The following is a 12,964-nucleotide window of genomic DNA, read 5'->3' on the forward strand; positions in this document are numbered from 1 at the left end:
TCCCCACCCCCACTGCTCCTTCCCTTGCCTCCTAATCTGATCTTGGTATTTATGGAGATGCTAAACAGATCACGCCCTCTGAGGATGGAGCCTAGGAAGACCCCATGGCCCTGTTGATCTCATTACTCTGTGTCTTGTCAGCAGATCTGCCGCCCTGCTGCTCATTCAGGCTTGGGGCTGATCATATTAATTGAAATATTAAACATTCACAAAAATGAATTATAATGAACTCCCCTCACTCCTCCTCCCAGTCAGCAATTGAGGAGACAGCTGCAGGCAGCAAAACGCCTCCAATCCTTCGTTTAGTTTGTGGTCCCCAGACGGAAGGCTTCAGTATGAGAGGAGAGGTGGGGTTTAGGAGAGAAGATGTGGGAGCTCTCTTCAGGCCCTCCTTGCTGGGCGACTGTGGGCACCTCTCTGTTGTCCTTCAGGCTGTAGGGGAGGGAAGCCCTGTGGGGTGAAGACTGGGGGGAAAAATGACCCAGAGGCGCATACCAGGGAATTGCTCTCCAGGAGGAGGTGAGGCTTCCAACTAGGTTCCTCCAAGGTACTTTCTCTGCCCACCATCCCCAAGCTCACCCTCTTTCTTATTCTCTGCACTCAATGTTAAGATGCACTACATTAAAAGATTATTGACTTTGTAAAGAGAGAGCTCACTCCTGGTTTTAGATTCTTAGGAAACGAGACATGCTAAATAATTGGGGTACTTTTCAGAAAGGTCAAAATGTAGTGATGGTATGTGTGGGCAGAATGGCTAGTCATCAAATACTTGCTGGCCTCACTAATTGAAAACAGAGTGAAGACTTCTGTAGCAGAATCTGTGAGAGTGTACAAAGAATTGATTATATAATCTTCCTTCCCTCGAGTGGCTTCTACCTCAAGTGGAGAGGTAAGAAAGGCCAACACCATTTACAATAGTGAGAACTGAGGTGCTGTTAAAAAAAGAAAAGTAGCCTCTCTCATTTACACATATGTGTATTTGGGGTTTGGGCCATGGGATGTGGTCAGTCAAGAAAGGCTTGACTGATTCTCAAAGCACAAGAAGATCATAGTTTAGCAGAAGGAAGACGTTAATTATTTTATGCATGGGGGTGGGGGATGGAGGGAGTTGTGCATGTATATGCCTGTGTGTGTGTGTGTGTGTGTGTGTGTGTGTGTGTAGATTTGACAGTCCAGACCAGCACCATTTACTGTAATGCAAGCTGTATATATAATTTAAAAATTTCTAGTAGCCACATTAAAAAAGTGAAAAGAAAAAGTGAAATGACTTTTAATAATATATTTTATTTAACCAGTATATTCAATGTATTATTCAACAAGTTTATATGATATATCCAAAATATTCAACATGTAATCAATGTAAGGATTATTAGAGATATTTACATTTTAAAATACCAAGTCTTCAAAATCCAGTGAGTGATTTATACTTACAGCTCATCTGACACTTTCAGCAAATTTCAAGCGCTTAATAGCCACAGGTGGCTCGTGGTGACCACATTGGATGGTGCAACTTAGAAGTTCCAACACTAGCTTCTCTGGGGGCGGAGGGGTGGGAAGAGACAGGTCTTAGCCAACAGGAACTATCACGTCTGATTAACCTCTGCTCCTGCCTAAAAAAATCACTTCTGACAGATGGCAGCTTATCTACCTCTCACTATAACTCTCGCTCCTAAAAAACAATCAAAATGATTACTACCCAGATGGGGTTTCTGAGAAGAGGTTTGTAGCCCACTATTTAATTTACCTCTTGAGGTGTTTTTCCTGGCTTGGGAACTGCCAACATTTTCACTTCTTTTCCTCAGTCTTTTTTTTTGGGGCCATGTTGTGTGGCTTGCGGGATCTTACTTCCCTGACCAGGGATTGAACCCAGCCCCAGCAGTGAAAGCACGGAGTGCTAATCACTGGACCGCCGGCGAATTCCCTCCTCAGTCTTTTCTGAGAGGCAGATGGCAGAGAGACCCCCTCCCAGGCCATGGCCTAATGCTGGGCTTGTTAAGCTCTTTCCTTGCTCCTTGGGCAGTTTTCTCAAATCTGAAAAGACTGCCTCCTTTTGGGCTCTTCTCTGCCTCTCACAAGGTCTCTGCTGCTCATGATCTCCGAGGGGGTGTAGAAATTCAGCACTTGCGTGTATTGTCAGACAGCCTCCTGCCCTTTCTAGGTGCTATTTTCAGCTCTCTGGCTTTCTGTCTCACGTTCTCTTCTTAATTAGATAGCAGAAGAACACATCTTGAAGACCAACTGCCTTTCCCCTCCCCTACTCCATTGGGAGTGGGAAACATGATTTTGAATTTATAAGGAGCAGTTAATCTACACAAGAAAGTCAGTCCAAGAGGGGAAACTTCTGGCAGCATGTCCCCAGGTCCTTTCCAGCATTTTTAGTCTGAGAACATTCCTTCCTTTGTAGAACTCGGTTCATTCCATCCTATGGGGTGCTTTCATGTTGTGTTAAGAATCCAAGACTTCAGGGTCAAGTGTCTGCACTTGAAGGATGGAAGGGTTTGGCTTCCGGGCCGGTGGAAAGGGAAGAAGCCTAGATTTTCCTTCCCTACTACTAGGCTTTAAATGAGAGAGTCAGGAACCAGATTCTGGGAGACTCTGCCTTAGGAATCCCTTTTCCAGTTATGCTCTAGAGCTAAAGAAAAAACTATTTGAGGTTGGGTGGGGTCAAGAAGGGCTCATTTTCATATGCAGTCAAGATGGGAATTCAGTCCCCAAATCTGGGGAAGGGGATCCTTTTGACACCTTCTAGAGCTTACTCCTCGGCTTCAGAGTGGCCCCCTTATTGCTTCTTTCAGCCCCGCCCCCTTCTGGAGAGGGCGGGGCCAGGCCAGGGGCGGGTCCTCACCAGCCGCGCCTCCCGTCGTCTTGACGACCGCGACAAGATGGCGACCCTGCCGGGCGGGATTCAAGGGCTGTACCCCGAGGCGCTGAGCCCCGAGCAGCTGGAGAAGCTGCGCGGCTTCAAGGTGGGTGCGGCCCCCGACCTCCGCCTCCGTTAGACTGCAGCTCCCCATGGGTAAGGGCCCCAGAGAAAAGGGACGTGGAGCCTGTTCCCAGATAAAGGGGCGGAAGGCTCGGTGGGTGGGGACACACCCGGCGGACCCTAGGCTTCTGGAGCCCTGAACAGAGCCCGACAGGCGCCTGAAAGTCCAGAAAAAAACTTAAACAGGGATGGGCCAGAGAAATGGACCGAAATGACTGCCGGATACTTTAACTTAGATACAAACAAGAACTTCCCAACGGTAGAGACCCGACCTTAGTTAAGGCCCCTAAGCCTGAGCCGGAGGCAGCATTGAAGATGTTGATCTGTAAGAAGACAGATGGCTTCAATGGTCAAACGCCCAGGGAAGAGACCCGGGTTAAGTGCGCACGTTGTTTCCCCAAGCCCCCCACACCTCCAGGGCTTGAACCCTGAAATCTTTCTCCTCATGAAGCATGAGCTTTTTCTCTTGCCCTCCAGATTCAGACTCGGATTACTAATGAAAAGTACCTAAGGACCCACAAAGAAGTGGAGTTGCTCATAAGTGGTTTCTTCAGGTAGGTGGTTTTCAGACTGGCCTTGAGCAAATAGTGGAAATCTCGTTGGGGATAGATGAGTGTGAGTGACCTCTTCTTTCTTTAAACACTACTTGTTGCTTCCTTTAGGGTCTGAAGTTTAGAAAATATCCTGAGATTGAATATTTTCTAGCGCCGGGGTCTGTGGCACCCAGGGTTTTCTTGTTATCTCTAGAGGTTTCCTTCAGTTACCTCAAAATTCTCAAAAATATTAATATGCATTCACTTTAGCTCTAAGGATCAATACATACCTTCCAACACTTGGAAGAGGGAATTTGGCATTGAGAAACTCAGCAGGCAGCCATTGGGTGTAGAACCCTATTCTCTATCAGAGGCCTTTAACAAGGTCACTAGAACTTAAAAAAAATTCAGACGTCTGGCCTTTCTTTACCTGAGAACATTGGTGTGGAAAGACTCTCAAGGGTTGGAAGCCACTCCCTTGTAAGTCATGGGGAAAAGAAAACCATTTTCCACCATGTCTTGGAGCACCTTTTTCCTTCCCCCACACTGCCTTTCAGCATGGCATTTGCTTGAATGAAAATGTTCCTAATAGGATGAAAAGCAAAGAACTGAGGGAAAAAAAAATCATGGAGCATCAATGGATGAAAACAATAGAGCTATGTCGAATACTGTTTGGCTACAAACAGATAGGCACGATTTAAATAATAATGGCTTCCATTTCCAGGCACTGCTGTTGGTTTCCTACATTAGCAGTTATCACATTGTATAATTGCATTTTCTTTCTCTCCCTGGACCAAAGCTCTAAGCTGGTGGAGCCATGTTTGTGTCCCCAGGGCCCACAGTGTATGACATTTTGGTATATTTTTGCTGATCCTCCTAGCAAGTCTACAAAGATAGTTTATTATCACTTCCATTTTACAGGTGAAATACCTTCCCCAGATTGCTGAACCAGGATCCAAACCCCTGGTTTTTCCACTGTGTTGCACTGTAAGCACACAGGAGCTGGGGAGCCAGAGGTAGGGCTCTCCTTTGTCTTTTTAAAACTAGGCCTGGAGGGGTGTCTTTTTTCCATGCTTCATTGTTCTTCAAAGTGGCAGCCGATTCTCAGAGGGCAGATAGGGGAAGGGGAAAGGGAAAATGGAAACCTGTCTGTGAGGTTTGTTTTTTGGGGGCCAGGCTTAAAGCTTGGGCAAAAGATAGTTTAGGGGTCCTCTGTCAGTGTCCGCCCTGGAGATCAAGCCATCACTTTCTGTACCTTTTCTTCTAAAGGGAGATAAAGGACGATATCTTTCCTATCCTGGGGAGCTTGCAATCCAAGTTAAGAATGATTCCAGCAGCGAGATTGGGGATAGATGTTAAAACCTGAATTAACTCACCATTTGCAATGTTCACAAACAAAAGGATTAGAACCCTTGGGGGTGGTGAATAAAGAGGGTGTTGTTTTAGTCACATGGCAGGGGTGGCCCTGCTTCTCTGCCCAGGAACAGTTTCCAGGAGGAGCTGGGTGTCTGCAAGGACAGCTCTAGGCATCTTCCCTTTCCTTCCTTATCATCCCCTCCCTGGGCCAGGTAGGCCACCAGGCTTCTCCTTTTGCTGTCCTGGAAGCTCCTCTCCTGAAATCCTCCTGGCCCCTTTCAGGCCTTTCTCTTTCTGAGGGGGAGGGGAGAGGGGAGAGGAAGTGTTTGAACTTTGAGGGCTTGCTTTTGGTTTTCTTTTTGGTGTGATTGTTATTTCCTTTGGATAATACCAGAGTGAACCAGAATCAGCCCCTCGTCTGCATTGGATGCTTCAGATGGTCCTTCCTGTGAGAAAAGAGGAAGGGAGAAGAGGGGACAGAATCCTGGGCAGCATGCCTGTCCTCACCTGTCTGCAGGTCTCTGCTGTACACTCACTGCAAGCCATGAGAAGCCCCACTCTGTTTTTGTTGGGAGGCAAGCTCACCACTTGGGTTTTGCAGATCCTAATGATTTATGGCCATTCAGCTACAACTCTCCAGCCTATACTCATATATACAGTATATGGAACTCTTAATGCCTTGAATTTTAGAACTGAAAAATGTTAGAAATAGGGATCTAACTTATTTTAGGCATCCAGAGATCTCAGGTTTTAGGCTGGAGATATGATAACAAAGTGTGAAATTGTAGACAGGCTTTATTAGGTGTTTTTGTAAACAGCCAGGCAGATGAATCTTCCCAAACCATAGCACAGATCATATCATTCCTTGGCTGGAGAAATCTTCAGTGGATCCACAATATTGCCTTTTTTTTAAAAAAAACATTCTATTGAAATATAAAGTACAGACAAGTGGCATATCCTAAACTGGCTGAACTTTCACAGGCTGAGAACACACATGGTACTAGTGTCCAGATCAAGAACTAGAACCTGACTAGCACCTCAGACCCTTTGTGGCCCCTTTCAGTCACTTCCTCCAAAAAGTTAGCCAGTATCCTGACTTCTAATCACACAGATTCATTTTGCCTTTTTGTGTACTTTATACAAATGGAATTCCACAATATGTGCTCTGGCTTCTTTTGCTCAGCAGTATCTTTTTTTGTTTTTTTGCGGTATGCGAGCCTCTCACTGTTGTGGCCTCTCCCGTTGCGGAGCACAGGCTCCGGACGCGCAGGCTCAGCAGCCATGGCTCACGGGCCCAACCGCTCCGCGGCATGTGGGATCTTCCCGGAACGGGGCCCGAACCTGCGTCCCCTGCATCGGCAGGCGGACTCTCAACCACTGCGCCACCAGGGAAGCCCCAGCAGTATCTTAGATCCTCCATTCTCATTGCTGTGTAGTATTCCACTGTGTGACTCTACCACGCTTTGTTTATCCATTCCCATTGTCTCTTTTTTTCTTCTTTTTTTTTTTAAATTTTATTTTTATTTATTTTTGGCTGCGTTGGGTCTTTGTTGCTGCAGGCGGGCTTTCTCCAGTTGCGGCGAGCGGGGGCTACTCTTCATTGCGGTGGCGCATGGGCTTAGTTGCTCCGCAGCATGTGGGACCTTCCCGGACCAGGGCTCAAACCCATGTCCCCTGCACTGGCAGGCGGACTCTCAACTGCTGTGCTACCAGGGAAGCCCGTCTCTCTCTTTTTTTAAAATATAAATATGTTTATTTATTTTTGGCCGCGTTGGGTCTTCATTGCGGTGCGTGGGCTTCTCATTGCGGTGGCTTGTCTTGTTGCGGAGCACGGGCTCTATGCCCATGGGCTTCAGTAGTTGTGGCACTCGGGCTCAGTAATTGTGGCTCGCAGGCTCTAGAGCGCAGGCTCAGTAGTTGTGGCACATGGGCTTAGTTGCTCTGTGGCATGTGAGATCTTCCCGGACCAGGGCTCAAACCCGTGTCCCCTGCATTGGTTGGCGGATTCTTATCCACTGTGCCACCAGGGAAGTCCCCCCACCATTGTCTCTTGAACTGAGTATGAATGTCTCTCCCTGGTCTTCAAGGCCCTCCATACTAGGGCCTCCTTCGCTTCCCACTACTCCCTGCACGTGCCCCCACTCCAGCCAGACTGGACCTCTCTGATCATTCCACCGCCCTCTGCAGGGGCACTGACACTCCCTGAGTGCTCTTCTAGACCCTGGGGAAACAAAGGTGGATACGACCCAGTTCCTACCCTCTGGAGTTCACTGTCAACAGGACATGGGCAGTTCTCTTTAATTTTGGGGCCTTTATTCCTGCTGCTCCTTGGTCTGGAAGGCTCTTGTCCCTCAGCCCTCATCCCATGTGTACCTCAAGGGCGCTCTCAGACGCCAGCTGCTCTGTGAGGATTTGGGGGTCTTGCCGTAAGGAATCACTCTCTCTCCTATGATCTCCCAGCACACTATTTCGTACCCTCCCGTAGCACTACCTGGAGGTTACTTGGCCTTTTGGACATTTGGGAACTTACCCATTTCCTTTCACTTGACAGTAATTCCTTTGAGGTGGGGCTATGTTTTATCTTTTTAAAATCAATCCCCCATATCTTATATAGTGACTTACACAGAATTTGTGCTCAACAGTTCTCAAATTGAATTGAAGGAGAAGAGGGGAAGCAAAATTCCTGAAGCTTGGGAGGCAGGGGCCTCCTGGACAGGGACAGCCTTCCATGCTGGCGGGGCAGGGCAGCCACGGCCACAAGGCCATGTTGTAGAGCACTGGCCTTGGAACCACAAGACCTGGGCTTCCTCTCCTTTATTTACGTGCTTTATGAACTTGGGCAAATGGTCAACCTTTTGAAAGCTTGCTTTCTTCATAGGTAAAATGGGGCACAGTCATTGCTGTTTCACAGAGTGTAGAGTGAGATAACGTTTATGAACGAGCTTTATGAGCTATAAAAGTCGGTGGGCTATAAGGCAGTTCCAGCTTCCCAGTGGCACCGGCGCCCTTGGTTTTGTCCCAGTGTCCACTGTATGCAGGGCCAACAACCATCTCAAGTCCGTCCTCTCAGCGTGGTTTACTGTGCCCTCCCCCCCACCCGTGGCAATTCCTGGTTACACTTCCTTGGAAGGTTGTGGGTTGCACATGTGTCCCACCACACCTGAGTCCCTTGAGGAGGAGGCAGCGAGCTCTTCGACTTGCCGCCTGGCCTGGGCCTGGTCTCTGGCTCTGTGAAATGTTTGTGGAGTGAATGACAAGCTTCACTTGGCTGCAGCACTTGCTGTCTTGTGAGGTGAGCACTCCCTAGGCTTCTTGCCATTTAGAATGTCTTGCTCCTGGCCTCAGATCCTGACTAGAAGGAAAATCACGAAGGAAAGGGTCCTTGGCAGGAGTCCTCTGGCTTTCCGCCTGCCAGGACGGGTGTGTCTCGGGTCATCTGCCCCGACAGTGCAGGACCTGCTTTACCTCCTCCCCTTATCCCTTGATGTTTTCCAGAGAAATGCTTTTGAAAAGACCAGACAACATTCAAGAATTTGCTGCAGGTGAGTAAGGCAGCGTCCATTTTGGGCGTTTGATAAACGAGCACCAGGAGTGTTACTGTGAATTTAGACTCGGACAAGCCCAGGATTCTCCCTGCAGAGTCTGGGGTGCTTCTTTATCCAGTGTCTCCCAAGGGAGCTTTTTTCAAAAGGCTCTTTCCTCAATGTCATTTCCTCAAAATGAGGACAGATAAGAAACGAGGCAGAACTTCCTCGTGGTAAAGATTGTTAAGAATTTTGAGATTCCCTAAGGAACAGACTGGCAGCTCTTTCCCTGGGAATCTTAAAGCAGGGTTCTCAACCCTGGCTGCACATTAAAATAATCTGGGGAATTTTAAAAAAATATTGATGTCCGGGCCCACCCACAGAGGTTTTTATTTAATTAGTCTGGGGTGGGGCCGGGCATCCACAGTTTTAAAGGCTCCCCAGGTGATTCTAATGGGCTCCGCTGCCCTGAGATGGCTTGAGGTCAATGGTATTTAAAGGGAAGGGGCTGGGCTTGATGATTTCTTGGGTCCTTTTAGCCCTGGGATTACAGCCTCAAACCGTTTCTGACTGAATCTAAGTATGTCTTTGCTGTCACAGCAGATGCTGCCTCTGATTCACGTTATGCTGGGTATATAAAAATCCTCTTCTGTCGTCATCCTGCAAGAGCCTGGCTCTCCTCTGAGAGGATATTCTCAGAGAGGGCGTGATGTCTCAGAGACAGGAGCCAGCAGGCCGAGCTGAGACAAGAATAACACTTGGTATTTATTTGGGCCCCAAGATGGGCCTGGAGCAGAAAGCCAGAAACTCCCTCAGCCCTCTCATGGCTCCCTGTGCGTCAGCAAGCTGACAGGCCAGCGGCAGGGCGGTGTGGAGGGGACAGGGACCGCCCTGTCAGCCCTTGCTGGGAACGCTGGAGCTGGAGGCTCAGAACTTCTGGGGGGGGGGGGGCGGGGGGGCGGGGAAGACAGTGACCTTGGGATTTGTTGTGGCATCTCATATTACATTGTAAAGCAGGACCACCAGTAACAGTCCTGCTAAGACAGAGCCTTCCTGGCTTTTTAGCAGAGTGAGCTGTCTCTCGCCTAGTCTTTTTCCCTTGGGTTTAGATGATTTCTTCTTTTTAATTCTTATCCCAGACTATTTCACGGATCCAAGACTTCCCAACAAGATTCACATGCAGCTAATTAAGGAGAAGAAAGCGGCTTAATTAGCAAAATCATGATGCTCAGCTGTTGAGAGAGAACAGAAAGCATGCAGCCTCGGGGTGGGTGTTAACCTCACTTACAGTCAGAGGCTTCTTTACTCCTGTGAAAATAAGCACTGGTTCCTCGGCCCAGGGTGTGAAAGAAACCAAACAGAGATGCTGCAGAGAAGTTCCGTGCAAGTGTTTCATTTTCCTGACACTACTTTAGGGAATGTGAAGAGAGGCCCAGGGTTTGTCTGGCATGTCCGTGGCAGGGAGAGACATCCCGTCTTCTTAATCTAGTGACATGGATCAAGAGAATGGAAGTTGAGTAGTTCTGGAGGAAAGAGAGAGCCAGGGAAATGGGGTGGGATCCGTTAGTATCAAGAGCCTGCTCTCAGGCTGCAGAATTCCTGTGTGCTTCTGCAGGTGGCCTTTTCCTTGTGTCTTTGGCGGCGGGAGTAGAAGGGCTTTCCCACTGCTTCTGGAAAGGGTGGGGGCAGTTTCCCTCGTTGCATTTGGATTGGGCGCTTTCCTGCCCCCTTCATCGTCAAACCAGGCTACGCCGTGAGGGCCATCACACATTTTTCAGGCAGGATTTCTGAAATGATCTTGAAGGTTGGGATTTTTAAATGTGAGGTGGGAAAAAGCCACACTCCTGATTTAGCAGCACCATTTCTGTTTTGCAGGGTCATCTGGAAGCGAGAAAGCCCTGTTGCCATCAGTGTGGGTTTCCGGGCTGTGTCTGCTGTTGCAAAGGCTTTTAAAGATGCTCATTAAAAACAGACCTCCCTGTTCTCTCTGCTTTATTTCACTTAGAAGGAAGAAGACATCCTTCACGGGAGGCTGCTCTGCCCCCACTCGGACCAGGTAGGTAGTAGGCCTGTTTCTCTGTTCGTGGCAGAGGCCTCTGAGCTAGGTCAGTGGGTGTTTCCACATGTGCCTCAACCCCGTGTACTCCCTGCCCCTTCAGGCCACTCACTCCCAGAGCCAAGACCGGACAAAAGAGCAGGGGTGGGGAATCCTGAGAGGAACACAGCTGGTCGTGGTTGTACTCAAGCAGAGTCCACGCTTCCAAGGTGGCTTTTGTTTTTTATCTTACCTCCGGGGTTATTGTACAAAGTGTACAGGTGATGATTAACTTTTATTTCCATAGAAGCAATAGTCAGAGGAATTGGGTTGGGTGGACGGAAGAGCGAATGAGATTAGACACAGAAAACCCATTCAGGGCCATGAATATTGGGAAATAAGAGCCCCATGGGTGACTCAGAGGTGGTGGACTTTGTTCTTGAGGATTTTTAGGAGCAAGCTGCCCATCCATTTGATTTTTAGCTTAGAGGCAGGAGAGTGGGCCGGTTGGCCTGGTAAGTCCTTTCCAGGCCTAGGAGGCGTGGAAGTCTTGCATGTGTGTGTGTCCTACCTCTCTGGCCTCCAAAACTCACTGGTTCCACTGTAGGAAGGACCTCTCACCTGTGTGTCACTTGTCAACTTCACTATGGCAACAGAAGCAACAAATAATACAGACCGAAGTGGGGGCTGTATTATTTTTATTTCCCTTGTCTCTGCTGTCTTGTTCCCAGCTACCATCATCTGCAGTAGTAGAAAGGGCAACAAAATGGGGCATTTAGAGAACTATTAAAGCTACACATAATAAGCTATGGGGTAGGTACCTGAGGAGTTATTTTAAGTGCTTTCAGAATCACACTTCAGCAGCCATGGCTCTGACAATGAGGTATCCCTGTTTAGAAAATACAAACGAAGCCTTCAGCCAAACACACATCTACTAAGGATCTCTGATGTGAAGTGTTATGTTAGACACTCTTGGAACCTTTTGTAGGGGAAGAGACCTGCAACAGTGTGGGGAGAGAGCAGAGTGTTTTTCAAGATGCTTGAGTGCGTGATTTAATACACGAGAGTACAGCGGCTCATGCTTGGGGAGTTTCCTGGTAGAGATAAGAAATGCATTTTTAGGTCATAGTGCACCTTCTCTGTGTGAGACGGTGTGCTCGGTCCTGGGGGTAAGGCAGAGCGATCGTTCCTCCCGTGCAGCGGTTCATGGTCTGGGAGATGGGCTGCTTTTCTCCCCAAACCTTAACTGTCTGAATATCTCACTTTTTAGACTGAAAGCTCCACCAGGGCAGGGACCAAACCTAAAAATCGAACTTGGTCACTGTTGAGTTCCGGACCCCTAGCACAGTGTCTGAATATAGCAAGTGCTTGGTATGCATTTGTGGAGAGAACGAATGCTTGTATAGTTGAATGAGCAGTCCCATTATGTCGACTGCTATCAAGACTGTTGTATACCTATGATGGAAGTAGGGACATGATACGGGAGGCGGTGGAAGAAGGAACACCTGGTCTTCTTGCGAAGTGAGGGAGTGAGGGAGGCCTCACGGAAACTGGCATGTGATGTGTAAGAAGGGATTTGCTAGGCAGACATGGCAAGAGGCATGGGGTAGTCAGGGTGTCGCGGTGCTTACATTCTGCTGAGCAGGATGCTGGTGGCCTGCTGATTTTTAATAAATTTATTTATTTATTTATTGACTGTTGGGTCTTCATTGCTGTGCGCGGGCTTTCTCTAGTTGCGGCGAGCAGGGGCGACTCTTCATTGCGGTGCGTGGGCTTCTCATTGCGGTGGCTTCTCTTTGTTGCAGAGCACAGGCTCTAGGCGTGCGGGCTTTAGTAGCTGTGGCGCGTGGGCTCAGTATAGTTGTGGTTCGCGGGCCCTAGAGCGCAGGCTCAGTAGTTGTGGTGCACAGGCTTAGTTGCTCCGCGGCATGTGGGAATCTTCCTGGACCAGGGCTCGAACCCATGTGCCCTGCATTGGCAGGCGGATTCTTTACCACTGCGCCACCAGGGAAGTCCTGGCCTGCTGATTCTTATTACTCCTTTCTTCCTTGCTTCCAGAGCTGAAGGGGGCAAGAGAAAAGGAGGGGGAGCAGCTGTTGGGTCAGTCCCGAAGCAGTGTCTGCCGTACCCTCCCTCCCTGCCTCATTCTCCACGTGGTAGCTCGAATGATCTTTTAAGAAACCTAAATCTGTATGTTACTTTCCTGCCTAAACCCCTTTAGTGGTCTTCTGTGCGCTTAAAGTCCGGATGGCCTTCCAGGGACTGCAAAGCTTCACGAGCCCCTCCACCTCTCGGTCGTCGGCTGCTCTTTTCCTCCCGCCTCACGGGGCTCCGGCCACACCAGTCTTTTCTCTCCTCCCCGACCATGCCAAGGTAGTTCCCACTTTAGGGCCTTCGAACTCTGCCTGGATTTCTCTTCCCCAGAACCTCACAGAGCTAATGGTCCAAGTTAGGATGCTGTGTGCTGGAAGCAAGAAGAAGACTCTGCTAAGTGAGGCTGTGCTTTCCTCACGTGGCAGACCCGCAGGTGGCG

The 12,964-nt window shown here is 48.8% G+C and overlaps 1 protein-coding gene across 4 annotated transcripts; it reads left to right on the plus strand.

Annotated features, from left to right (window-relative positions):
* Positions 1-2,774: 2,774 nt before the first annotated feature.
* RIIAD1 (regulatory subunit of type II PKA R-subunit domain containing 1) lies at positions 2,775-12,183 on the plus strand. Of its 4 annotated transcripts, none has more exons than XM_027097743.1 (5): positions 2,781-2,966; positions 3,461-3,537; positions 8,368-8,414; positions 9,000-9,157; positions 9,536-9,640. In XM_027097743.1, the coding sequence occupies exons 1-4, from the start codon at positions 2,883-2,885 to the stop codon at positions 9,104-9,106; spliced, it is 315 nt and encodes a 104-aa protein (XP_026953544.1). In that variant the 5' UTR covers positions 2,781-2,882; the 3' UTR covers positions 9,107-9,157; positions 9,536-9,640. The 4 variants fall into 4 exon arrangements, with proteins under 4 accessions (XP_026953546.1, XP_026953543.1, XP_026953544.1 ...); XM_027097744.1 differs by lacking the exon at positions 9,000-9,157 and adding an exon at positions 10,272-10,380 and having other exon boundaries at positions 2,814-2,966; positions 9,536-9,663; XM_027097742.1 differs by lacking the exons at positions 9,000-9,157; positions 9,536-9,640 and adding an exon at positions 10,272-12,183 and having other exon boundaries at positions 2,780-2,966.
* Positions 12,184-12,964: the final 781 nt, after the last annotated feature.

The sequence above is a fragment of the Aethalodelphis obliquidens genome, unplaced genomic scaffold (genome assembly GCF_003676395.1).
Source record: "Aethalodelphis obliquidens isolate GAN/ISIS:26980383/991018 unplaced genomic scaffold, ASM367639v1 scaffold116, whole genome shotgun sequence".
Classification (NCBI taxonomy): Eukaryota; Metazoa; Chordata; class Mammalia; order Artiodactyla; family Delphinidae; genus Aethalodelphis; species Aethalodelphis obliquidens.